Source organism: Cyprinodon variegatus, unplaced genomic scaffold (genome assembly GCF_000732505.1).
Source record: "Cyprinodon variegatus isolate N-32 unplaced genomic scaffold, C_variegatus-1.0 Scaffold100, whole genome shotgun sequence".
NCBI classification, from domain to species: domain Eukaryota; kingdom Metazoa; phylum Chordata; class Actinopteri; order Cyprinodontiformes; family Cyprinodontidae; genus Cyprinodon; species Cyprinodon variegatus.
In genome coordinates this window covers 784367-811856 of record NW_015150553.1, presented here as the reverse complement: position 1 = coordinate 811856, position 27490 = coordinate 784367, and the positions used below count along the sequence as shown (strand labels likewise).

At 36.3% G+C, this 27490-nt stretch overlaps 2 protein-coding genes across 5 annotated transcripts in view; one reads left to right on the top strand and one right to left on the bottom strand.

The window, feature by feature from the left end:
* Positions 1-12974, bottom strand: part of agtpbp1 (ATP/GTP binding protein 1) — a 41649-nt gene extending 28675 nt beyond the window's left edge. Inside the window, exons 1-3 of one of the 3 annotated variants that reach the window (XM_015374322.1) lie at positions 12851-12974; positions 6941-7001; positions 5551-5681 (exon numbers count right to left, since the gene is read on the bottom strand). In XM_015374322.1, the coding sequence (XP_015229808.1) occupies positions 5551-5681; positions 6941-6972 (163 nt within the window). In that variant the 5' untranslated portion in view covers positions 6973-7001; positions 12851-12974. Of the gene's footprint in view, positions 1-1136; positions 1430-5550; positions 5682-6940; positions 7002-12850 lie in introns of those variants that run through there. The other 2 variants (XM_015374323.1, XM_015374324.1) reach the window with 2 other exon arrangements.
* A 130-nt stretch (positions 12975-13104) lies between these two features.
* naa35 (N(alpha)-acetyltransferase 35, NatC auxiliary subunit) lies at positions 13105-25507 on the top strand. 2 transcript variants are annotated; one of them, XM_015374327.1, is made up of 23 exons: positions 13105-13237; positions 14490-14615; positions 14709-14742; positions 14912-15026; positions 15131-15205; positions 16305-16472; positions 18030-18096; positions 18183-18226; positions 18306-18356; positions 18689-18772; positions 19244-19358; positions 19535-19713; positions 19935-19994; positions 21006-21112; positions 21263-21329; positions 22449-22547; positions 22652-22830; positions 22927-23063; positions 24105-24172; positions 24258-24398; positions 24491-24613; positions 24874-24954; positions 25104-25163. In XM_015374327.1, the coding sequence occupies exons 2-23, from the start codon at positions 14495-14497 to the stop codon at positions 25161-25163; spliced, it is 2175 nt and encodes a 724-aa protein (XP_015229813.1). In that variant the 5' UTR covers positions 13105-13237; positions 14490-14494. The 2 variants fall into 2 exon arrangements, with proteins under 2 accessions (XP_015229813.1, XP_015229812.1); XM_015374326.1 differs by lacking the exon at positions 13105-13237 and having other exon boundaries at positions 25104-25507.
* Positions 25508-27490: the final 1983 nt, after the last annotated feature.

Here is a 27490-nt window from a genome sequence, read left to right as displayed (position 1 = left end):
GCCAAACCAGTAATCTCTAGGCTGGGACCATAGTAATCTATTTTTTTCTCATTATTAAAAGTATTAGGACTAATCAGCTCATGCTGAAAATCCCTCAGCAAAAACAGTTTAACAGTTTGTTTTTTTGTGGAATCAATGGGGTGTTTAAATTCAATTCAAAGCAAACAAAAACTATAAGAAGCAATTTCACAGAAATTTTCTACATGTCCAGGTACGTCTGCAAGACTTGGGAGTAAATAAAAGGAAGTAGAGTTCTATTGATTATGCAGAATTTGGATATGAAGGGAGCCTTTTGTAAAAAGGCTTAAGGTAAAAGGTCCACAGAAAACACAACAAAACAAACAAAGCTGATTAAAAATGTGAACTCTGCCATTGGTCTAAAAAAAAAAAAAATCTATATAATAAATTTTTATATAATAAATGAAAAGAATACAGCAAGCGTGATTGCACCTCCACTCCTAAAATTGATGACAGGTAAGAGAAGGCTAAAAAAAATACTTTGAATGTATTTTTTTTATATCTCCATCTATCTATTATATTTAATCACAGGAACTGGGTTCCTTTATGGTTAATAATAGTTAAGAGATTTACATTTAATCAAAGACTAGGATCTACAAAAAAAAAATGCCTAGAAAAAAGACCTGACGTTGAACTCAATTGTAATTTTTAGGTGAACGACTGCTGCAGCACATTTGCAAAAGGGAGCGTTATTGCAGATCCTTCTTCCCTGCAGCTAATAGATTTTATAATCATGCTCTGAACAAGCTAAGTAAGTCGTTTTACACCCTGCTGTTAGTTGCACTGTTATTTCAATGTTTTGTTAATAGTCTATTGTTTTTTTTATTAAAAAATTATGCATGCCGTTTGGACTTTTACCCTATTAGTTGCACATTTTGTTTATTATGACTATGTCGGTTTTAAAAACAACATTTCTTTTTGCTGTTAAAAGCATTTTTCCTTAGTTTCCTCTGATAAACCTAAATATCAAATTTATTGAATTCAATATACTGTTTTAATTTACAAATAAACTTGTGGCAAAAAAAATCTATATATTACAGATTTTAATTAGGTCTGAAATAGAAAATTCTGACCTCTTAAAAAATTGTTCTGGTATATTTAGCCAATCTTGACCCTACCTGATGAGTCCAAAGAGTCCAGTGATGAATAGTATCTCCTAGTGTAGCGGTAATCCATTTTGAAACAAAAAGCCTAATGATTCTCAAGCATTCGAATGAAAATGTGTGGAGTTCTCCAAAACGTCTGCCCTACTTCCACCACAATAAGTCAAACCCCTTTGGGTTAGGTATGTTGTAGTAAATGATGCCAAAAAGTAAAGATCCCCCCAAAGCTTCATTGGTATGTCTGTATCCCCTCAAGGCAAACAGTGATCTCTTTGGATGTTAACACAATCCACCTGCTCCTCTACCATGTGTGCACAGATATCTACACTTGGAAACAAGCCCCTCCCTCTGAACTTTGCCAACAAGTAAACCACTGAAGACCGACAGTTGTTTTAGATGCATCTCTTCATGTAAAAACAGTTTCATATAAGGGAATACACCACTCTGAGATGGAAAAGGACACTATAATAAGCCTTAGCTTCCCCTTGTTCTTTCTTTAGGTTTCTCTTCCCTGCCTCTTAAGCCCCTAAGACTCTGAACTTAAGACAGAGGACAGAAAAGTCCCTCCTGGAGTGTATAGTTACTGTGAACAGGGTCACTGTGCCCCTCCACTTCCCTCTAACCAACGTCATACTCATGCAAGTTTCAAGTTGGGGTTGCAGGGGAGGCTCTGACAGATAGCAAAGCAGTAGATGAGAAGGGGAACAGCTGTATATCATGATTGATAGAGTTACAGACAGACGGTTTTCCACTGTGCCCGTCAGTCAGAATGGATTAACAGCTTTCCTTTGAAGAGTGGAGAAGACCAAAATTATGGAAAGAGGAAAGATGATATTCAAGAAAGATGAGATGGAAACAAGGTCAGAGGAAAAGCAAAGCATGTAGGCAAGGGAAAATTAGCAATTCAGTAACATTCTGTTACATAACATAATGCAAGAACTCCCTGTGTGCTTCCCTAAAAGTCGCAAACAAGTATCTAGAGCTAGCAGTGGCTAGAATCTGATTATTTTCAGCATTACGAACAGTTGGCAACTAAAAAAATCAGATCTTTTTCCAACCAATGAGCACAAGTTAACAAAACTACCTCGTCACCCTAACTTCTTCAGTGTGGAAGTCGCTACTCAGGGAAGAAGATATGAAGTTGGCCAGTTTCAGTATGAGTGAAAGTGGCTTCACTGTCAGTTCAAATAACTTAATTTGAGATACTTGTTTTTTCTCATTGATTATTTTAATTAAAAAATCCCAGATTAGCTATGTTATAGTTTTCCTGAGCTTAATAACTTGGGCAAGTCAGACACATCTTAGTCAATTTAAATCTCAAATCTTTTCAACTGGCATGCCATCCCAGAGCTTTCACACTTTGGCCATCCAACTTCAACACCTTCTGATAGTAGACACTAGGGCTTATAACGACTGCTAGAGGTTTCAGCCTTTTGAAATCGCCATTTTAGAGCCAAAAGTTACATACACGTTAGAAGAACGTTTTCATTGTAATTTCCTAAGCATCTACAAAGTCAGTGCCAGGCAGACCATGATTAGGCTAACAAAGAAATATTGACTGGCATGGCTAAATTAAAGAAAAGACCTACTATAAGCTTAAGGTCTTTACTATTTTAGCCTTAAATAAAAGAAAAATAAAAAAAAACCATGTATGGCTTTACAGACAGGGATAAAATAAAGCCAGAGCAACCACAGCCGTATAATAAGCTTTTTAAAAGTCACTGCATTTTCTGAGAAAGTATATGGATCGTTCAATTAGTCTGCCATGATACAGAGACTGTCTTGGTTGGAAGCTTTTCTAGCAATTACAAACACGAAATGGCAAAGTAGCCATCTTATTAGACACCAGCATGCTGAAGGCTCCATTTTATTCCTCTGTTTTCTGTCTTAATGCTTTAAAATGTGCCGTAGCTAAAATACTTGGAAGGCCTTTGCAGACTGAAAGGTTAAGGGTCACACTGATTGCTTTCCATAAATCCTGTAATGCATCTGCTGCTAAAATTACAAATAAAAAACGTAAAAGCACAACAGGAAGACCATATACCTATTTTGGATTTTGCTTAGTAATCCAAGGGGAAAATATTTGCTCACAGCAAGATGAAAAATAAATCTATTACCGGTAAATAAATACTGCTTCACAAACCTGGGATTGGCCAACAACCTCTAATCGATTGCTGTGAAATTTTATATATAAGATTTAGTTGTTATTTTAGGCAGCAGATCTAAAAGCTGTTGAATGAACACTTAGTATATTTAACAGCCTGAATTTCTGTCTCTACGTTTCTAGTTTAGTGAGTGCGTGTTTGCTATTTACAGTCATGCCAATTTGAGAATAGCAGGCAATCCTAGCATGTCAAAACTTGCACGCTTAGAATGCTTTGCATATTTGCGTGATAAATGACTTAAACAAGCATCAAAACTGTCAGTTAATTTCACCACTTAGGCGAATGCATTTATCGAGTGTAAGAGTGCAACAACAATGTGAAACTGATATTTGAACTAATCCAAGTTTACAGCAGAGGCTCCTTGCTAACAGAGAAACACTCATGTTACATGGTGTTCAACACTGAGAGGTGGCACAATGCCTTCTCTTTCCGCTGTGAGATCAACACCGCTCTTAAAGAGTAATCAGAAACTCGAAGGCTCAAGATCAGTCAATCTACACCTCAGCTACTGCTGCACCCATCCTCTCCTTTTGCACAGGAGGACTTTTGAACAAGTTTTTGTGAATTAATTTACTAAACAAAGGAAAATAAGGAGAAAAGGTTTGCTTTCAGAAGATAAAATTAATAAACTCCATGAGGACGTCACTGTCACTGACTGAAGAACTCATATTTGAGAACAGCAGAAGGAAAAATAGCTGAATAAAACAGCCAGGGTTTGGCAGAGTGGTGTTAGGAAGAACTAAGCTTATCAGATGTCTTCAGCCTGATATAAATCTCTGCTGAAGTTTAGTTGCTGAAGGTTACAAACATCTCTGACTAGCTAATAAAAAGGCTAAAACGTCACTTTGTAAGTTTATATGTATAAATATTTAGTTCCCTAGCAACATTGAGCTAAAAGTAAATCATGCTTAAAGACTATGTCTCCAATCAGCAAAAACTCTGAAACTTATGTTATGATTTGCTAATTGAGTAAAAACTGAAAATGTCTCAAAGGTTTAGTTTGTTGCTCCTGATTTGTGTCTTCAAGAAACACTGTATGTGAATTTATATCAAATTGAAGATCAATACTTGCATACTTGAAATGTTAACTAGGGCTGAAATTAATCGTATTAATCTATAATTAAAATAATCGTCACATAATTGCATTTACTGATTAATAAATAACTGGAGTATAGAGTAGCAACCCGCTCAGAGCAGTAAGTATATAAAAATTGTAAAATATTTTGCATAAAAAAATAAAAAAAAACTTTTGTCCATCAATAATCTCTATAATAATCTCCTTAAGTGGTAAAGTTTTATTTTCACCTGGTTTAATTTCATAAAGAAACTTCAGTCAGGATTCTTTGGCTATCCCATTACTAATCCATTAACTTCAAAATTAATTGACAGATTCATCGATTTATAAAATAATCGTTATTGGCAGCCCTTATGTTAACATTCACTAAGGTTTATATTTAGGAATATCTTCTTGGCAGGGGGATATATTCGTTCTCTACAGATCACAGCGTCTGAATGTCTCTACTGTCATAAAAATATACACCTTAATAAGGACTAATCACATCATAAGCTACTTCTGTCTCTAAATGTTCGATCTTCTATATTTTTCTGAGATTGAATGCAGGTGAATGCACTCTCACCAATAGATGCAGATTATGCAGGAAATGTTGCAACAACTTTACACACAAGCTTAAATGTCTGTGTTTTTGCACGTTAGAAATTCAATTCAAGATCAAACAATTCACATCGTAGTTTTGACACAAATTGAACAGGCCAAGCTAATGCTGGTGAAATGTTGTGACTGTGAAGGCCAGTGAGTTAAATCGACTTAACCTTTGTTAAATAGAGCATTATCCTGTTTAGGGCAAGCGTCAGGAAATCGGTAAACAACAGTTATATGGAGAATGGCTGTGATGATTAAACAGTTATCAGTTGGCACTCAGAGGCCCAAGGTTTGTCATGAAAATATTCCCCATGTTTACACCAAAGGTTGACGAGACACTGGTATTTAACTTTTTTTTTGCAAACTTTCTTTGCTGCTGTGGACTGTCTGGTTCACACATTGTTGAGTATGCAATCAGTAATCGTTTAAGCATAACTTGCTAGTAGTCAGGAATAAATCGGAAGTGAAAAATGATGTGCAACTCTAGATAAAGTGCCTTAATAAACAGGGATGCTGCTATGTAATTAGCTGAATCAGCATTTGGTTAGGTCTGCGAGCATGTGTGCATAATGAAATGTGAGTTTTATTTTGTTGCTTTCCTCACCCTGCGTCTGTATGAGATGAAGGATCTTCGCAGTGACCTGTCTTGCCGTTTCTACATCTTTCAGCATGACCTCCCCATTCATCCTCTCCAGTTGGCCGAGGAGCATAAGTACCCTGGAGTTACTGGGAACACTGGTAAGAAACAGACATTTCATCTTATATTACATAAGGTTTGTCCGAGTTCATAAAATGCTGCTTCCATCTCACCTACAATATCTCCACAGTCTTAAGTAAGTTCAACTCTCATGGTCTAAGATCAGCCTAATAACAGTGGCCTCATCTGCTGACTTCAGAGGTTTTACAGATGACATCTTTACCTGTCTCCTCTGTTCCATACTTATACACTAATGCTGTCTAACAAAAACTAGCACAACTTTAAAGAAATTGACTTATTCTGGGATTAAATTACATGAGAATGGATTTGAATATCTTGTTGTCTTGTCTTCTAAGGTGTATCAAATTAAAAGGAGCCAAATACAAATGGAAGTCAGACTTTATAGACTTATTTGTAAAAGTATATATCCCTTTTCTTTCAATTTATGAATGTCTGCTGCTTTGTGTGGGTTGATCATATAAAATGCCAATAAAATACATAACAAAATGAGAAAATTTTAAACTGGGATTATTACATCTACAAAAAAACTATATGTCAAAAACAAAAAAACTATAAATAGAAGCAGCTTCACTGGTATCAAACACAGTTAAGGTCTGCTTTAAGATTATTTATTTTTCTACTAAATCCCACTTAATGACTGTTCTCAATGGATTAGCTATTTCTGGGCTGGCTGACCTTTTTCGAATAACATGAACTTCTCTGGCACTTGTAGCAAGAGATTAGGGGTCATTTGGTAAAGCAAGGGCAAACAACCAAAAATCTAAGCTCTGATTATACCCAGTAGAGCAGGCGCTCTCATCCTTGAAAAAGAGGAGGAGAGAGACAAAAACAGAAATAGAAAGCTAGTGATCAAGACAGATAATTAAAGAAAATGTCAGGAATGACTGGAGAATGTAAAGCCTAAATGGGCAAAGAACAAAAACAGATGTAGAACCTAAATAAACCTGAGTCAGAGATGAACAAAGATTATTTTTAGTCGTGACAAATTCATATGGCTGCTTCTGAAGGCCGTGTAATTATCTCTGCAGAGTGTTCTCTGGCACAAATGTTAAAAGTCTCCCTCCCTCACATGGTCACACATAGTGCAACAATAAGATAAACAGTAGGATCAGATGCTGCTCCGAAGGGAGTCAAAAGCTAAAAGGAATAAAAGATATAACAGAGCAACATCATAAAAGTGAATCAAGAGTTACGAAGATCATAAAACAGATGTTTCTCTAAGCTTCACCCATCACTGCCTGTGTGTGTGTGTGTGGCTGTGCATGCATCAGCTCACCCCTTCTCTGTGGCCATTTTGGGCTTGTTCATTTTTCTCCCACGTCAAAAGGTCATGTTGTCTGCAAGAGAATGAAAAGGAAAGTCCACATTACTAAAAGAGGACAAGTCAAAACAATTTGCATCATTTGGAAACAAGCGTGATTAACCTTAACCTCCAGGGTCACATGATTTCCCACAGAACTCCAACTGGAGAAAGCCAAGCAACTATGCTGAAACCACCTGACCGTAAAGCTCAAAAGCCCCTAGCTTTGAATGTACTGGTGTATAAATATTTGCAGGATTTTTCCCAAACCTGAGTAGTGTCATAAGAGAGTAAAATGTTTTGCAAAATAACATCAAATAGCATTGGACTACAACCGTCTGCCTGATAAAAATAAAATCCCTGTTTATCAGGTTCTACCTCAGCCCTGAGGCTCATGGAACAATCCTAAGTACCTCCTCTCTAAGTTTTATCATTTTATGAGAGGATTCACTTTCATTCATCTTTTTGAGTGCACTGCATCTGCATTTAAAAATACAGAACTCTTTAGTGTCATACTTTCAGTATCTAATTTAATTGGTGTTATACAGAAGCCTATGTGATAATTGGTAAGATTTATATTTAGAGCAGTGGTTGTGCTTGCAAGGCTATCGAGTCAAGGAGAGATAGATTTATAGGTAAACAGACTATGATGAGTTGCTTTATTGACTGAGCCATTGCAGCACCCTGTTCCTTTTTCATTTAAATCCATTCTGTTTTCGATCTGCTTTAGTGTTTGGGACCACTGGCCTGTTGCAGGGCCATCAGACTTAAATACACCTCCAGAGAAGGAGGTTAGGAGTTCATAGTTACGTCAGAGACTTGAAAACAGGTTAGGGCCTGAACACAGCAGTTACATGTGACTTTTTAATCTCCGAACTTATTTTTTTTTTCCATGTCACACTGACTGCCTATAGAGAGGCTCCGACTAGGCAGGGTGAGCAGCATTTTTTCCACTTATGTCTCTGTGCTATACACAAATTAAAACAATTTCACACATTTGACTTGGACAGATTATGAAAAGCTATAATAAAATAAAGAAATAAAAAAAATAAAAAAACGGTGCAGCTATAAAATAAAGCCCCACTAAACGAGTCTTTGAAGCATCTCAAACCAGAACAGATAGAGAATGTTTATAGGTGGGTATTAAAAATGTTATGGGAACTATGTGTGAAGAAAAGAAAAACAGCAATAAAGGCAGTGGGATAGTTTATACACTGACTGAGGGAGTGAGAGGCGATTTTTAAACATAGAAGAGGCTCCAGCCTATAACAAAGTATCCCCAATAGAGAAAGAAACCCTGTAATCACTTCTAGTCAGGTTTAAAACTGTGAAATGAAACATAGCACAGTGCCAGTGTACCATCATAGACTTAAAATTGTTTAGGAATAACTTTATTAAACCATGCCAGACTGATGGAAAGCTATGTCTGCTTTTCAAAGGGATATAGTCTCTACTTGGCATTGTATTAACAGACCTGCATATGGAGTGTAGGTCATATTTTAGGCCAGGTTTACATTACTTAGGATATATGCACTGTAAACATTTTAAAATGATCTGCATTTTAATACAGATTTCTTATTCAGATGAATACACAGACTTACTTGTAGGAATCCGTTGTTGTCACCCTCAAAACAGTCTCAAGTTACAAATACATTGGTCCAGGTATTTTTTTAAATATCAACTTTACATATTTACCTTACTGAGAAGCCCAACTTTAGAAGTAATATCCATGGCATGTATGTAAGGGGAAATAGCAGAGATATTTAAAGAACGATACATTTAAAGAAAAAGAGCCTGATCTGAGCTTAAAGGAATAGTACACCCAAAACATGATTAGCCTTCATTTTCTACTCACCCCATGCTGAACAACACTCTGGAGTACTTTTTTGATATCTCAAATGCATCTGGAGATCTGGGAGGCTTCTTGCTGTCTGCTGACATTCAAATAATGGAGGTCTATGGTGCCCGAGACAGAAAGGTCCATAAAAGTCCACAAAAAACGTGTCAATATTCCTCCATACTGCTCGTCCAATGTATTCCAAGTGTCCTGAGTGGGTAGCATCCAGAATTTACTCAAAACGAAGTCATTTAGAATGTTTTTAGAGCATAAACAATAAACAACAAAAGAAAAATGTCTGAGGACTTCAGTGTTGAGGAAGAGCATGAGTTCTTTGCCGAGCTGAATGCGTACTTTCGTCTGGTTTGGTCTGCCGCGGTTTCCGTAGCGTCGTGAACGCGCTTTTAGGAAAGCCTATACACTACTGTTTATGCTCTAAAAACATTATAAATGACTTCGTTTCGAGTAAATTCTGGATGCTACCCACTCAGGACACTTGGAATACATTGGACGAGCAGTATGGAGGAATATTGACACGTTTTTTGTGGACTTTTATGGACCTTTCTGTCTCGGGCACCATGGACCTCCATTATTTGAATGTCAGCAGACAGTTAGAAGCCTCCCAGATCTCCAGATGCATTTGAGATATCAAAAAAGTACTCCAGAGTGTTGTTCAGCATGGTGTGAGTAGAAAATGAAGGCTAATCATGTTTTGGGTGTACTATTCCTTTAAAGGGATAGTTCGGTATTTTTGACATGAATCTGTATGGCATCCCCATCACCAGTGGCATGCAATCACACTGACTTACCCCTGGCAGCGTCCTGTGAGCAGAGTTCTCGTCCAGTTTTGGTCAAGCCGAAAGTAGTCCGGCAGGTTTGCTAGAGCCAGCGAAATAAAACGTTTCTCTTCCCAAAACATTATGTATTCAAAAGAGTGATATTTTTGCATCCCAAAAACGTTGTAGTGGAAAAAGTCACACGTCGTTATCACTTGGTCCTATTTTCTCTCTGTTCGTATCAGTGCGCGCCGTCATTCAGACAGCGAGCTCAACAACAGCCAGATGCATGTCTCCCTCCGCCTAGCTCCTAGCTGGGCGGAGGGAGACATGCATCTGGCTGTTGTCAGGTTAGTAGGCCCTAGCTGTCTGAATGACGGCGCGCACTGATACGAACAGAGAGAAAATAGGACCAAGTGATAACGACGTGTGACTTTTTCCACTACAACGTTTTTGGGATGCAAAAATATCACTCTTTTGAACACATAATGTTTTGGGAAGAGAAACTTTTTATTTCGCTGGCTCCAGCAAACCTGCCGGACTACTTTCGGCTTGACCAAAACTGGACGAGAACTCTGCTCACAGGACGCTGCCAGGGGTAAGTCAGTGTGATTGCATGACACTGGTGATGGGGATGCCATACAGATTCATGTCAAAAATACCGAACTATCCCTTTAAGCAGTGTTAGAATATAGATTTGAGAGGTCCTCCAAAAACAAGTGTGGTGCATTTTTTCTTTGACATATTTAACTTTTTTTCATTTTTTGTTTAAGCAGAGTCAGGAGGAGTAAAGCTGGTCTGTGATAGCTTCGCTGTTGTGGAATTTGGAGTAGAAATATGCATATAATTAATCAAATCATGTTAAATATTCTCCAGGCATCTAATGCACACAGATAAGCCTCTAATTTAGGAAAGGATAAAAATTTTAGGATTTTCTCATCCAAAAAGGTGTTACAAAAATGTAAAACTTCAGTTACGTAGCTTATTTAAGCTGTACTAAAAAATAAAATAAACCATCAGACAAAATAAACAGATTCTGAGTGCTATTATGAAAACAATGACTGTAATTTCCATTGCCTGGCCGGTTGTATGTTGGTAAGACGACTTAAGACAAGATCAAATGTATGGCCTTATGGACAGTTATAAGCAGGAATAAAAAATTAAGAAATACATTTAGGTTTTGCACCACCTATAAGGGCTGAAAATGAAATACAGAGAAATCTGACATGTCGAAATGACCAAACTTGCTGCAGCATTTGTCCTAAGATGCTTAACACAGATAGGTAACAGTTTTAAAGTTTTTTCAGCCTCAATCTATATAAGTTAGTTACAAAGGTGAAAAGCTAACAGCTAATTTGAAAGGGACAAGGCCAAAGCAGATTTCTACTGTCTTTAAACTGCCTGTCTTAAAAAAAATTGAATAATGGGAATTTGGTTTTATGCTTAAAATGTTGATATGTTTACATTAGATGGTTATTTACGGTAAACAGACAATATTGTTTATAATGGAGTGGAGTAGATGGTGGTGCAGGAAACACTTACTGAAACCTGAAGTTTTAAAGAGTTAATGGGTAGAATAACCAACTTAAAGAAGCAAATTTTGTTAAAAAAAATCTATTCTATTTTTTTAAATTAATCCGCTACAGTTTTTATTTTTTCTATTTACCACTTTATTCTTCCAGCTAGTAGTTACCTGATTGGATATTCTTTCCATGTTTACTCCTTCTGACTCTTTTCATACTGGGAGATAACTGGTTCTCAACTGCACCCAACTGCAATTTCAAGCAAATTCAAAGCTTCTTTGTTGCTGTCGCTCAGCATTTCAAAGCATGCAGTTTAATATTATCTGCCTGCAGTGCCGAAGGATAACTTGCTTGCTTTAATATTATAGGATTAAAAAAAATAAAGAAATACACTTAAACAAGCTTGTTTTTTGTTTTTTTCTAATGTTCTGGTATTAAAAGCACATAAATATAAATTTTTGTTATCAGTATGGCATTTAATAACTATCAAAAAATGCTAGATTGGCACATCTGATTATGCAGTTTATCATCAAAAAATATTTTTGAATAATAGAGTTTATCCAATGACCTAACTTTTAACAATAACTATATTAACTCACGTTACACCTCAACAGCCTTAAGTTTGTCAACCCTTCTTGTCTGTACAGAAACAAGAAGGATGATTATTTTCATCAATGAAGATGTAACTGAATTACATGATATTTGATACTGGCATTACTTATTACACAGCTGATGTAATTGCACAGCAGATCCCAGTGCCAATGTTTTTATCTGGGCAAGGTGGATAGTTGGGATGGTTGTGTAGAAATTGTCCAATGCAAAATTCCACCTCATCTGATATAAAGCATGGATTTTATTTTATTTTTTAATCATTCAACCATTTCTAAAACATCTCAGGGACTGTGACTGAAAGGCCCATCATCATCTGCTACTCCACCACATACAGCAAGATAATCTCTGGTTATTGACCGATACCGATATTGACCTGATACAATATCAACCCGACTCATACATACTTTAACCATTTTTTTTTTTTTACAGTGAAAAGGTTTGATCAAGTGATATCACTCAGAGAACAGCAGCAAACAACATCAGGTATAAGAGTGTTTGGCCCCTATACTATTAACCAATGGATGACATAAACTCTGAACAGCAGTGTAGAGAAGTGTAGTGTTTCTATAAACTTGCTTATATAAGAGATGTTAGATGCAGGCTGATATATTCAAATATTACATTTTTGTCTCATATTGTACCGATTTCCAATATTAATATCAGATCAGGACATCCCTAAATTTCAGATAATTGTTGCCAAAGAGAATACAATTTTAACAACAGGCCAGGCTTTTTTTTTTTGTTTCTTTGTTGTTGTTTTTTTTTTCCAGAAAAGCCGTTAAACAGCTGACATGTTACTCATGGTTTAGGCCAAAACAGTGTCTTGATGGGATGATTTATTTTTAAGGACCTGTGTCCTGTCACGGTTTAAAATGTGAACATGTGCCCTTTTTATGCTTCAGGACGCATGTATTTATTTGTATGTATTTATCTAAATATTTTAAAATGAATTGCTCAGCAGCAGCTTAAGGCTCCTGCACCTGCTGCTGGGCTGCTCGCTCATTATCGGGCGCCTGTGTTTCCCAGCAGGCCAGCTAACGAAGAAATAAGCTAGCGACACTGCTCAACATGAAGCACAGCCCGAGCTAAGACAGAGCAGATACTTAAAATAAGGATAAAATAATAGAATTAATCAAACCTGAATTAAAAGGAGCTGCGGTCCAGCTGAAGGTGGGCCGAGTCTGACTCAGAGATAAGGCAGACAGCTACTGTTTGCCTGAAACGCCCTGCTGATGAGGTGACGAGATCAGTGGGAGACGCCGTAGCAACGCGAGAGTCGCGACTTCCTTCTGTATAGTTAGTTTTTAAGCGAAATTACGATAAATAGAAACTCAAAATGCCTCATAATGTTATTTTATAATTTTTTTTGAGATCCCACATTTAAATCTAACGAATGACGTGCAATATCGTGAGTTGGAACTTAACCGGTAGCCATATGGACTACAAATCCCAGAAATGTTTGCGACCAATGACGTGTAATTTGTGTTCCAGCTTTTACTGTGTTCGAGGGGATTAAAAAAATAAGGTATGTGCTAGTTTATAACTATTTAATGAATAACGAATAACAAAATTCGCAGTATTTATAGGTGCAAGGTAACGATTCATAAAATGTGAATAAATGGGGTTTGTTGTTATAGATACAGCATGGGCCGAAGTAATTTGTTTGCAAACGGTAACTGAAACTGGCTAGCTAACATTATCTTGCCTATTTACTATGTATATACCTGTCGTGCTGGATCCATTGCTTTTAGTATTGTTGATATTCTTTTAATACAGACAGAAAGCCCTAATACCCAGCTTGTACCACCTATGTGTCCGAGATATAATGATAAATACACCAATGTCTTGCTGAAAAGGTGCAATTGACTCCAATAAGATCTATACTGCGGCTATAGTATGTGGATAGTATAGTATATGCAAAGTTGTAAAGCTATTGTGTTAGTTTAAAGTTGCTAGTGTTGAAATATTCCTCCCATTTGTCGATTTAACGACGTCGAGTGCTCGGTTTCGGTGAGTTTTTAGGGTGAAGTTGATGATTCATTTGAAATACTATAGGATATATTTTTTTTTACTATTTTTCAAGGCTGCACTTCAAAAAGAAAATGTCCAGAGAGCAGTTCTAAGTGAAATTTATTTTTGTTGTACACTTGTGTAAACAAAATGACAAATAAGTATGTCTAAGTCTAAGGATATCACTATTCATTGTCTCTAAATTAATCAAATAAAAGTTGATGCTCTAAGTAATGGTTTGTAGGGGGCTGCATGTCCCTGCAGTCAAAGTCCCCCAATCACAAATATTGCTTAAAAAAACAAACAAAATCCACAAACAACATCTTTCCGAATATTGAATAATCTAACTTTTATCATCAGTAACAGTAAGTAAGTGCTGTTGATGATTGCAATTGCTCAACAGCAAACAATGACTTTATTAAAATGTATTTGTAAACCTAATACGTAATATTCTTTGTGGACATATCTGTAGATATCTTTTTTCTTTTTTGATTGACTAGTGTTATTGCAATACTCAAAACTGCATTTTAGTATTTATTAGCTTTAAGCCATAATCAGTAACATAAAAGCAGTAAAAGCTTGAAATTAAGTGATTCTATTCATATATTTAAAGTATTCTGATTGATTTAGATGATCCTTCACATTTTTTATATTGGTTCTATTGGTTATGAACTAAGAGAACTCCTTGAATTAATTGATGAAGGAGAAGAACATTCAGATCTCCCAGGTTGTCTAAATCTTTGCATCTCTCTTATTTTCATTGTCAGTCATCATGGTGATGAAGTCAGCAGTTGAGGATGATGATTCTGGCTGGGTGCTGGGCATACCGGAAAAGATGAAGAACAATGCAAACTGGGTTGATATCACCCATGAGTTTAAGGGTGCTTGTAAAGGTAAAATGTTTAAATCTAATTATTTAACTGTTGTGGATAATCTACAATGTATCCTGATGATCAAATTCATGTTCTTTTCCTTTATTTTCGCAGAGCTGAACCTCGGAGAATTGCTTCATGATAAACTGTAAGCATAAAGAAAACAATTATATTATATTGCTTCACAACTCAAAAAGAACAAATTAAAGTTGACAGCACTGAAATTAGTATTTGTTGTTTGTTTTCATGTTATTTTAAAATTGCTAAATTCTTCAGAAAGCAGACAAAGTGATTTTATTTTTTTTTTTCTTATGCAGGTTTGGCTTATTTGAGGCTATGTCTGCTATCGAGATGATGGATCCTAAAATGGATGCAGGGATGATTGGAAACCAGGTCAACAGGAAGGTGCTTAATTTTGAACAAGCAATTAAGGTACAGCAGTAGAAAAAAAGGCGGATTGTCTACTACTCAGCTAACATATGTACATAATAAGCTTTTTTTTAATCCTTGATTTAACTGTTTGACTTCCATTCCAGGAGGGTGCCATCAAGGTGAAAGATCTAAGTTTGCCTGAACTCATCGGAATCATTGACACTTGTTTCTGTTGTTTGGTGAGGAGTTTTTATTTATTATTTTCTGTTAGGTTGCCTCTTTTAAATTCCAGTGAGGTAACCTTTAACTAAAGAGTTTTTGCCTAAAAGAACTCCCACTTGACAATTTTAATAATGCAGAACTTTATAGCAATGTGTTTGAACTGTTTTTTATAATTGTAATAATCATAAATTATATATTTCTAGTGTATTTTGTTAGTTTGTTTTTAGTGGGGTTTTTTTGTTTGTTTGTTTTTTTGACAAGGGAGCGTCATATTTTTGTTGATTAATTTCCTAAATTGTTTGGAATTACACTTGTCGATCCTAACCCAGTAATATTTGGTTACAATAACCTACAGCAACACCTATACTGTATGGTCCACGTCATTTTTGTAGCCATCAGTAAATCTGGTACAGTTCTGCTTGGACTTTTGACTCTTTAGCTCAGTATTGATGGAGCTCTTTGAAATCAATTGATTTCTTAGCACTGACCTTCATTTTACATGTTCCCTAAATGTTATAACACTGTGTTCAGGTCAGGGTTTAGGGTCAGATTCTTGAAGGCTTTATATAGGCTTCCTTTTTCTAAAGTATACTCAGTTGGAAGTTATACCCTGTCTGGAAGGAGCAGATGTTTTACCAAGCTGTCACAAATGGTCATCTCAGATGAATGGATATTAGGATGTACAGAAACAACCAATTAAAAAAATAAAAATATTAAAAAGTTTTCTGGTCACAGTAAAAAGTTGTATGTTTGTAGGCCTTTAACCCTTGGACTGCTGCATTATTTAGTAAGCACTAAAACAGGATGCTGAGGCATCACCTTACTGTATTCCCAGAGCTGCTGTTTGAGGAAATTAATCCTTTAATGTTTATTTTTCCTCAGTGTGTATTAGAGATAATAAATCAATTCTTTATTAAAGTCTTTGAATTTCTTTGTTTTTATTACCAGTAAATAATTATGCAAAAGCATTCAAATAACTAAATGAATATGACTTGTTTCATAATGTGAGTTTATGCAGACCTTTTTCCGACCTATCGTTTTTTATATGTTTTAGATGACTACAAATACAGCAAACTCTTCCTTCCAATGTTTGTGTTTTTACATTTGTTCACCTAGATAACATGGCTGGAGGGTCACTCCTTGGCACAGACTGTGTTCACCTGCCTCTATGTTCATAATCCGGACCTGATTGAAGAGCCCGCACTCAAAGCCTTTGCCCTGGGTTTACTCAAAGTGTGCGACATTGCACGGGAAAAAGTCAACAAGGCAGCTGTGTTTGAAGAGGTGAGCTGCTGTCTGTCTGCTGCTCATTGTGGGCCTAAAGGTCAGAGAAGGTTGCAGGTTTAAGGATTGAAGCATGTCTTTAAAACCACTGTGGTACATTTGAGTTACTCTGGAGAAAATCTTTATCAGTGTCCGTGGCTACGCCAGCACTTCCAGGTGTAGATGTGTGTAACTTAACCTCGGAGAAAAATAATCTCTTGAATTACAGGGTTCATATGAAGGCTGAAAAAGTACAGAATTTGGTTTCCTGCACAGGTCTTTAATGTAAAGAAAAGGAAACGAGACTGTGTTAAATATTTGTATTTCCAATGTATGGTTGTTGTCCTGTTTATCCTTCCTCTTTTTCCTGTTCTTTCCTTCTTTCTTTTCCCGTGTCCTCTTTCCATTTTTTTCTTTTCCTCACTTCTTTCGTGTTTTTTCTTCCTTCCTTTTTCCCTCCGACCTTCTTGGAACCCATTTTTATTTCATTCTCATTGTGTCCTTCCTTTCTTATATCTTAGTTATCTTTCTTTTCTGCTGTCCTGCTTTCTTGTGTCCACCTTCCCTTTCTTTCTTCCTTTTCTTTTTAATTTGTTCTTCTTGTTGCATTCCCTTTTTCCTTGTCTAGTCTTTTTCCCCCTTGCCTTCTTTTTTCTTAGTCTTTATTTCTTCTCTCACTTTTTCCTTCCTTCCCTGTGTCCTTTTTCTGTGCTGTCACCTTCTTTCTATTCTACCTTAATTGTGACCTTTCTTTTCTTCATTTTTTGTCATTTCTCCTTTCCACACAATATTCTTCCCTTCTCCCACATGTCCCACTTCCAGCCCTCCCTTCTTTGTGTCTATCCTTCCTTCCTTACAATTTTTTCTTTCAGCTTTCGTATGTAAATCCTGAACACTAAAAACATCTTTTAGGGTGTTTTTAGTTTTTTTAATCAAAGGAGGAGACAAAACACAATAATTAGCATTAACCAATTTGATTCTAATATGCTATAAATATGTTAATAAGTAATTCTATTGTTTTGTATTTTAAAATAAATGTAGATGGTTGATAAGTAAAAAGTCTAAACATACTTGAATAAAAAAAATATGAAGATTTAATTGAATTGATAAATTACATTATTTACAAATGTGTCAGTTGGATTTATGCAGTTTAGGAATAGATTTGGTTTGAAAGATCCTCATTTTGAATTAAGGCTGTGTTAAAAAATCTGTTTTCAAATTTTGTTTCCTAAAGATTGATTCATATAATCAAATATCAATTTATTTAATTTTTTTAAATGTGGTTTCCACTGTCCTTACAGCCAGTATTAAATGCCATAATTTTTTTTTTATTTGCTGCTGCTGTTAATATTATACGTAATGAATACATAACTATGGTATCACGTGATTCATGTAACAGCTGCAAAACATGATTTAAGCACCAGAATACAACCTGAGATCAGATTGCATTGAAATGAATCGATTCTAAATCTTGAGAATCTGAATCAATTTAATGCTAGAAATTTGAATTGATACCCAGACAAAGTTTCGATTAAACAGGTATAAATTAATTATTTGAACTTTTTTTTTTTTCTATAGGAGGACTTCCAGGCAATGACCTATGGGTTCAAGATGGCTAATAACATCACAGACCTCCGGGTGACAGGTGGGCGTCTATGATCTTATCAGCTGAACTTTTGCAGTTTATTCTGAGGAGTAAGCTATTTCTTTCTCTTTTGTGATCTTCTGTAGGTATGCTTAAAGATGTGGAGGATGAGTTACAGAGGAAAGTGAAGGTATTTGTACTCTATCAGCGCAGTTTCATATAATAATATTGGTATTAGTCTATCTGATGTACATTATTTCTCTTCACAGAGCACACGAAGTCGGCAGGGCGAGCAAAGAAACCCAGAAGTTGAGCTGGAAGTAAGTTTAGTGTCTGCTGGATTTTCAGTATATATTTTCTATTTTTGATTGTGATTCAACTGAATTAATTAAATTCAGGCCTGCGTGAAATTTATTAAATTACAGGCAATAAATGGATTGCCCTACTGTTCTCTTAATGTTTATCCCATGTATGCTTTGTTTGCTATCTTCTGTTCTGTTGATGGAATCAGATGAACCCTAAAGACTGTTCCAAAGTTCAGTTTTTCTGAAGTATTAGTATGAGAACATTTGTTCTGAGAAGGATATTTTCTTTGTTAATTTAGTATATACATGCGTGCCAGAAAAGTTTCTAATGTGTTTTCTTCTTCCAGCACCAGCAGTTTCTGGCACTTTTTAACAGAATCAAGTTTACCCGCCTGCTGCTGACTGCTCTGATTGCCTTTACAAAAAAAGAGGTACGATGCAAACAAAGAAATATAAAAGTTAGAAAATAAATGGTCAGGCTATATATGGAAATAAAATTCCGATTAATTATTTTAAAAGAAAAGAAAAGGACAGTTTCACCATCTTTTTCTCAGTGAAGTATGGAAAATGGATCTGTTAAAACTGCTGTGTTGTTTTATTGTAGAAAATAAACATTTTACCAGATGTGCTTTCAAGGCAGCATAAGCACTTTCCAATTTAGATGGTAAAAAATAAATTACACACCCCAACACAAATGCATTAAAACAGTCTTTTTATTTCTTTTTAAGAGTTTATAATCCAGAGACATTTATGAAAAAAGGCCAAAATCTGAATCTAAATCAGTACAAACTTTGGAAATGGAAAATTTGAAATTAAGAAGTTTGTTTATGAACCTAAAAGTAATCTGCCTTCTGTTTGGCACAGCTAGATGTGATCAATATTTGCTGTATTTATGTTACCAGACCAGCTCTGTAAGTGAGGCCCAGAAGCTTGTTGCTCAGGCAGCTGACCTGTTACCACCCATCCATTCCAGTATCCAGTATGGCATCCAGTCCCAAAATGACACAACTAAAGGAGGTAAAACAGACACATTTAATCCACTAAGTCCACAAGGTTTAGGAAAACTGTGCATTATATTGTGTATAAATTATTTGCATCTTTTTTTTACTTGCTCAGTTCTACTAGACTAGGTCTACTGAAGCTTTCTGCAAAGTTTAACTTGAATAATAATATATTTTTGTGTCTTATGGCAGACCACCCCATCATGATGGGCTTTGAGCCTCTAGTTAACCAGCGCCTGCTGCCACCTACCTTTCCCCGCTACGCCAAGATCATCAAGAGGGAGGACATGGTTGCTTACTTCAGCAAGCTCATAGAGCGCATCAAGACAGTTTGTGATGTGGTCAACACCACAAACCTACATGGCATACTGGTAAATACAGTTCAAGTTACTTAGTTAAACAAAATATTCAATTTTTACATCTTTCTGTTGGCAGAAAAAAAACCTAGATGAGGCTTCTCTTTGTTTTTATATTTGTCAATGCTTCAAATGATTTTATTTAACTATGCTGAGTCTTGTTACACCTTCTGAATGTAAATATGGTTTCCAGGATGTTTGAAAGATGAAGTCGCTCTGCTTCTTGTTTTTTTCAGGACTTTTTCTGTGAATTCAGTGAGCAGTCACCATGTGTACTCTCCAGATCTCTTCTACAGGTGCATGTATAGGAGTTACACTCCACTTATTTATTTTAAGATGTAGAAAAATATCAATTTATCAGTCAAGGAGTTCCCCATGGTTCTATTTTAGGTCCACCTTAGAAGTGATGAACTAGTTCCTCCTCCACAGCATGCAATGCTCCCATTTCTGTGTTTCAGCACAAGTATGGAGTTAAGATGCTTGCAAACTTCAAATGAAACGATGATGAATATGAACAAGCATTTAGTTTCATTAGAATATTAAATATGTGAACAAAAACAAGGATTTTGTCTCCGAATACATTTGCAAACTGGCTTTTGTTTTTTATTTTCTGTAGTAATAGCTTCTTTTTTTCACTGTTCTTTCCATTAACTTGTTCCACATCTGGAAATTACACTCTATCACTATTACTGTCTTTGAAAGAGTTTTGCTTTTCTTCTATGGTTAATTGGCACTTTTTGCACAAAACAAGCTCTTATTTGGGAGGCAAAATCTCTTTACAAAAATATGACTGCTGGACATTCTTATGCAATTTATACTGGAGGATAACTCGTTGAACAGATGAATGCGGCACTTTCAGGTTAACTCAGGTAACCCTTGGATGAACCAAACCTATGGAGGCCACAAAATGCTCTCCCTGATAGCTTAGATGATCTGTTTTATTTTTGTGTTTGAGATTATGCCTTACAATATATTGAGGGGCTGATCAACAAACACAAATGTTCAGAGCTAATCAGAAGCTTGCAAGGCTGGTGGCATTATTAAAGCCTTTCCAAATTATTTAAATGCATAGCAATCTAAAGTAATAAAATATTCAGTAAACATTTTCAGTATTCTGGCATTTATCCATCAGAAATAAACCTGATCAACCTGATTGGAGGCAGGACATGAATATGTTTGTATTTATCTGGTGTCAACCTCGGCTTTTAAATAAATATACTTAAAAAGAGAATTTATCATGTTTTTTTTCTTTATTTAGCTTAAACTTAGGTCATTAAAACTAAATGTTTTTTTCCCTGTAACTTCAGACGACGTTCCTGATTGATAATAAGAAAGTGTTCGGCACTCACCTGATGCAGGACATGATTAAAGATGCACTGAGATACTTTGTTAGCCCACCTGTCCTCTCCTACAAGTAAGTGTACAAATAATTTTAGAATAAATGTTTTCATATCAGGATCCGCAGACTTGAAACGATGTATATAGACTTAGCTTTTTTCCCTGCTTTAATCTTTAGCTTAGCTGCATTTTAAGGTCAGGATTAATGTTGTTTTTCTCTACCTAGATGTTGTCTCTTCAACAACCAACAGGCTAAGGACTACATCGACTCCTTTGTTACTCACTGCTCTAGGGTACGTCCATTCCACTGTTCATATTCTATGCATTGGTTTCATTTTAAGGTATTCTCTGGGCTTTATTTACATTTGCTTACATCGGCGGTCTGCAAGCTTTGAAATCCAAAGAGGGTTTTTAAACGGAGTCCAACTAAATGGAGGTTGTTTATTACATGACCTCTTGATAAAATACAACTTACTCGTACTCGTCGTGTCCCGCTTTATCTGGAACCGGGTCGCGGGGGCAGCAGACTAAGCAGAGACTCCCAGACTTCCCTCTCCGCAGACACCTCCTCCAGCTCTGTTGGGGGAAGCCCTAGGCGCTCCCAGGCCAGCCGAGAGACATAGTCTCTCCAGTGTGTCCTGGGTCGTTCCCTGGGCCTCCTCCCAGTGGGACGTGCCTGGAACACCTCCCGAGGGAGGCGTCCAGGGGGCATCCGAAGAAGATGTCCGAGCCACCTCAACTGACTCCTCTCGATGTGGAGGAGAACCGGCTCTACACTGAGCCTCTCCCGAATGACCGAGCTCCTCACCCTATCTCTAAGGGAGAGCCCAGCCACCCTGGTGAGAAAGCTCATTTCAGCCGCTAAAATATAACTTATTGTTGTTAAATGTCTAGTATAAGAAATGTTTTGCCGTTTTAAACAGACAACAGTATTTTTGTATTTTAAGGTTTCAGAATAAGGAAAAACATAAAACCTTTCATAAAGAGGAAGCATTGATTTTTGTCTGTTGTTAATAATCTTATTTGTGGAAATTGATGTAAAAAAAAAAAGCAAGACAAAAAACATCCTTTTAAAGCTAATGACAAGAAAAATTGCACATATTTTGGCTCTTTTGATGTCATCCTTTTGTAAAAGTGGACTTAAATTATCTTTAAAAATTCCTGAAATATGTAAGACTAATATTTATTCTACTTTATTAAAAAACATAAGCTAGTTTTTCAATCTTAGCCACTATTAAGAGCCTCTGCAGAGCATCCGTAAAGCAACTTGTGGCCCCTCAGCCTGAGGTTGCAGACCCCTGGCTTAGATCTTTAGTGGACTTACTAGGAAGCATGCCTTATGTTGTGATATTTACATATCACATTGAAAGCTTTACAACACTTCGGGTAAAATTTTCCTTTTTTCCGTGCAGCCTTTCTGCAACCTCATCCAGATCCACGGACACAACCGAGCTCGACAGAGAGACAAACTGGGACACATCCTTGAAGAGTTTGCTACGCTGCAGGATGAGGTGAGAGTCAGCTGTTTCCATTTGCTTTGAACTAAAACAGAATACCACAGCGCTGGAGTCGGATAGCACCTTTATGAATTGTTCACATTTGATGTTGTCTTCAGGCTGAGAAGGTGGATGCAGCGCTGCACAGCTTACTGATGAAATTGGAGCCTCAGCGGCAGCATTTGGCCTGCCTTGGCACTTGGATCCTCTATCATAACCTGAGGATCATGATACAGTATCTGTTGAGTGGTTTTGAGCTCGAGCTTTACAGCATGCATGAATACTATTACATCTACTGGTAAGAGCTCAATTGTCCCTTTTGGTTAGTTATATAATAAAACCATCCATATAATAACTACCTATGTGAAATGATCTATTATTTTTTATGTTGTAGGTACTTGTCGGAGTTCCTCTATGCATGGCTGATGTCCACGCTAAGCAGAGCTGACTCGTCTCAGATGGCAGAGGAGCGGATTCTGGAGGAGCAGTTGAAAGGACGAAGCAGCAAAAAGACCAAGAAGAAGAAGAAAGGTTCAATTTTCCTACGATAAACCTATATTATTGGTGCTTCTCGTGCACATGAAAGTGATTTACAATGTCTTCCAAAGTGAATATCACGTCACACAATGTTTTCAGATGTGGTTACTTGGCAGCCACAAACTTTGATTTATTTGAAATGGATTGAATGATAACATCTCAGAAAGCAAGTCATCCTAAAGTGGAAGGAAAAGATCTGTTTTTCAAAAGTTTTGACAATTAGAATTATTAAAATTGTAGAGAGCACGTTTCTATTCAGCCCCCAAGTCAATCTATGATAGAGGTGATATTACTGCAATGACAGAAGAAAGTCATTTTTGAATATGTCTCTACTTTAAGTGGAGACATATTGTTGGTCACCAAATAGTACAAGCTCAGTTATTTCTGATAGAAAGCATCTGTAAATAGTTGATTTTAAGTCTGTGCTATTTCTCATTTGAAATTAGGTTTGGACTTTGAATATTTGTCCTTAACTATTTAATTTTAGCTTTTACTTAATTTTTAAGCTGTGAATGCAGCTCCTCTATCTGTACATGGCCTTTCTCAGTCATCCGGTTCATGGTCAAGCTTGAAAAGTTCCATTTAGGCGACTGGACATTAAGTCTTTTAGAAGATATTTCGCCTCTCACAAGCTGGGATGTTATTTTATACGCAAACCCTGCCGTATACAGCTTGAGTTCCTGCCTTTCTGTGGTGTCCCTTGGTGTTCATCGTGCTCTTGCTTCACTGCTGTTTCCTTGCAAACCTCTGAGATCTTCACAGAACTGCTGTATTTACAGTGAAATTTATCTCCAGGCAGGTAGAATCTTTTTATTACTGATTTCAGTGTATTTATTGCACTGGATGGTGTTGAGGGTTGTTAGAGTACCATAAAGGGAAAGAAAACAGACTTTTATTTGTTATGATGTTATAATTTAGTTTTGGTCAAAAAGCCCCAAAGTGCAAGATGTTCATAAGGCTGTGGATAACTTGTCAAGCAGTGTGCATCTTTTTTTTTCTCCAGGGCACTGATGCTGTTTGATTTTTGCTTTGCAGTTCGCCCTCTTGGCAAAGAGATCACCATGAGTCAGGCCTACCAGAATATGTGTGCTGGCATGTACAAGGTAGGGGAAAATAAAGTGTCACACCTGTTTTCTAACATGCTAGAGGGGCCTCTTTTCCATATTCTCCATGCTTCTCTCCTGTCAGACCATGGTAGCTTTGGATATGGATGGAAAGGTACGAAAGCCCCAGTTTGAGCTGGACAGTGAACAAGTCCGCTATGAGCATCGCTTTGCTCCCTTCAACAGTGTAGTTACCCCTCCGCCTGTGCACTACATCCAGTTCAAGGTACTATCCTTCTATTTTGTCAGTAAATTTTCACATTTTCTCTCTTCTGACACAAGCGTTTGTGTGTGGGAACCCTTTCTTTCATTTTTCAGGAGATGTCTGACCTGAAGAAGTACAATCCTCCTCCAGGTTCTGGAGACCTCTACCTGGCTGCCAGCAAACACTTTCAGCAGGCCAAGCTCATCCTAGAAAGCGTGCCAAACCCAGACGCCGAGGTCAGGAACTCAAACTGTGGTTAAAACTATTTAATTCTTCTAGAGTGGAAAATTTTTAAACTTTACAAGTAAAAAAAAAAATAGATAAATATAAAAGTATATATAAAGAATTAATTTTCTAAAGTAATGAATGTGCTAAACCTTCTAAATTAAAACACATTCACACTTTCTGTCAGGAACCATGGCTCATTTTCACTCTAATTTATTTCTTCTCTATAATTAATGACTATCAACTATGAATAATGAATTATTTATGGCAGGTGAACCGCATACTGAAGGTTGCCAAGCCCAACATTGTAGTGATGAAGCTCCTAGCTGGAGGCCATAAGAAGGAAACCAAGGTAAAACAATTTATTTTGCAAGGATTTTCTCTGTGTACAATTTCAAAAGAAATGCTAGGTTCTTTACTATCCATTTCTTTACTTTTTTTTTTTTTAATCAGCACTACTTTATTGGAGTTTGATGGATTTTTCCTGTGCTTTATCTTCAGGTGCTGCCAGAGTTTGACTTCTCCGCTCACAAATATTTCCCTGTTGTTAAGATAATTTGAGTCCCACTGTTCCTTACTTGAAGTGTGCAGATGCCCTCACCCCAGTCTGTGTTGAAACAATAAAAAAAAAAAAAAAACAGTTTTCATTTTCACTTAAACGGGGTAAAACCAGAACAAAAAACCCACCTGGGCTTAAATCAGAAACAATCTCAACATTTGCACTGCTGGAAAGTAAAGTATGCATGGTTATTTCTTTTTTTTTTTGTTCCTTTGTCTTTATTTTTTTTTATCTGAGCACATGCTTTAGCTGTGTTATTAATCAACAGTTAAAAAGAACCTTTTGAACAGTCTTGTAAAACATGCTGTGATTATACTGTGTGCATATCATTAAATCTTTTACAGTTTGTTTTATTTTGCTGAACTCAAACTAAAACAGACCTTAACTTCCAAATGTGTCATTAGAAAAAAAATAAATAAACAAAGCAACATTTTTTGACTGAAATGTAAAAAAAAAAATGTCCAGGTCTGTCATAGATAGGCAGATGGTTTGAAGAAGTTTCATTTTCTGGTGTAAAGTGTCTGGAGAAAAAAAAGCTATAACTATATAAAAAAATATTTGATCCTCTATTTCAGTTTCGAAGAATGTTGTTTTTGCAAATAATCCAAGAATTCATTCTTGCTACTGTGCTTTATCCTTTGGTATAAACAAAGTGTGATTGTTGCTTAAAGTCCTGCTGGGTTTTCGGATACAAATTAAAGTTGTAGATTTTATAAATTTTGTTGAGTCATCTAGGTTTAGATGAAGAAAAGCAGCTCCTAAACACAGCATTAAAAAAAACGCCTTTACTAATTTACTTTTGATTTCTATCTAATGTTTAAACTTGTTGAGTGATCGGAAACGGACTGTAAAGGGCAAACACCTTTTAACAGCACTGCATGGTGCTAAAAATAGAAGTTTCTGTTTCTGGCATAGAAATTTGTGCCAGCTTGTAGAGGACACGCGTTTCGTCACACATACTAATAGATTGTTGAATTTAAATATACCGATGGAGTTAACAAACATTTAGCTAAAATATTCCAAAATTAAGATGAAATAATTACACATATAAAGAGCAAGAATCATGTTTAAAAGCATTAGCCTTTGGCTGAATTAACCCTTAAACAGAAGCACATCCATGCTGTGAAAAAGGTCCTCTTTATGTAACATTTTACAAAAATAGTACAACAGCATTTCAAATATTCTTGACCACATTTAAAACGTGGACCTAAAACAGCTGTGTTAGGAAAGAGGTCATATAAAGAAACTAAGCTCAAAGTATACAAACGGTTTCTGTGATATTGTTGATCACATCACAGCTTAATGGTACTTTAACAGAGTAAACTTTAAAGAGTAACTCCCAGACTCAGAAAAAAAAAAGATAAACTAATGAAAATAACAGCCTCTTCAAAATGAAGATCGGGAGTGAGGATGTAAATATTTCATTTTCAAGTGTTGAAAAGTTTTTTGGAACAGTTCCTTGGAACAGCTGCATGTTGCAACATGCTTGCACTGCTTCTTTTCAGAGTAGAAAACAAAACTACAGTATTAAACTGCCTGTTGTCTGCATGCTTTCCAGAATTCAAAGGTTCTATCTCTGTGTTCCAACTAGCTCTTGTATGCAGGGTAGGGTGCACCATATACAGTACTTTACCAACTGACTACAGCATGATCTCTCTGCAATCCTGCAAATACTAGCAGGTAAATAAACCAAATTTGTTTATTTCATTATGCATTTTGCATACGTTTATTAGCAGTACCGGAAAGAATTTGATTAACCAAAGTTGAGTAAGCAGTTGTAATTATATTTGAATTAAAAGCTTAAACGTTTAATTGTGTTTTAAGTGATATGACAGGTTGTTGAACTAATATTACCTCAAAATGCTTTAATACCAAAAGCGTTACTCTGAGCCACAAAATACAGTTCCAGTGAGAGACATTTACAGTTTGTTTTGTAAAATTTGTACAATCCAACATGTGTAGAGAGCTTTTTCTATCTCTGCTTCTGTCTCCTTGAACCCCGGTCGGCCTTGGCATCGGCTCACACTGAGCCTGGTGCTGCTGGAGGTTTCTTCCTGTAAAAAGGGAGTTTTCCCCTCCACTGTCTCTACAAGTATGCTTAGTGTGAGGGATTGCATCTGAGGCAATGAGTTGATGCAATCAACTGGTTTTACTTAGACAGAAAACTTTGAATCAGTTTGGCTGTATGAACTGGTTGAATTGTCTCGGTAAAGTGCCTTGAGATGACGCGTTGTGAATTGACACTATATAAATAAACTGAATTGAATTAAAGCTACAGTGTGTAATAATTACAGGGATATACAGTCAGAAATGTAATATATTATACATA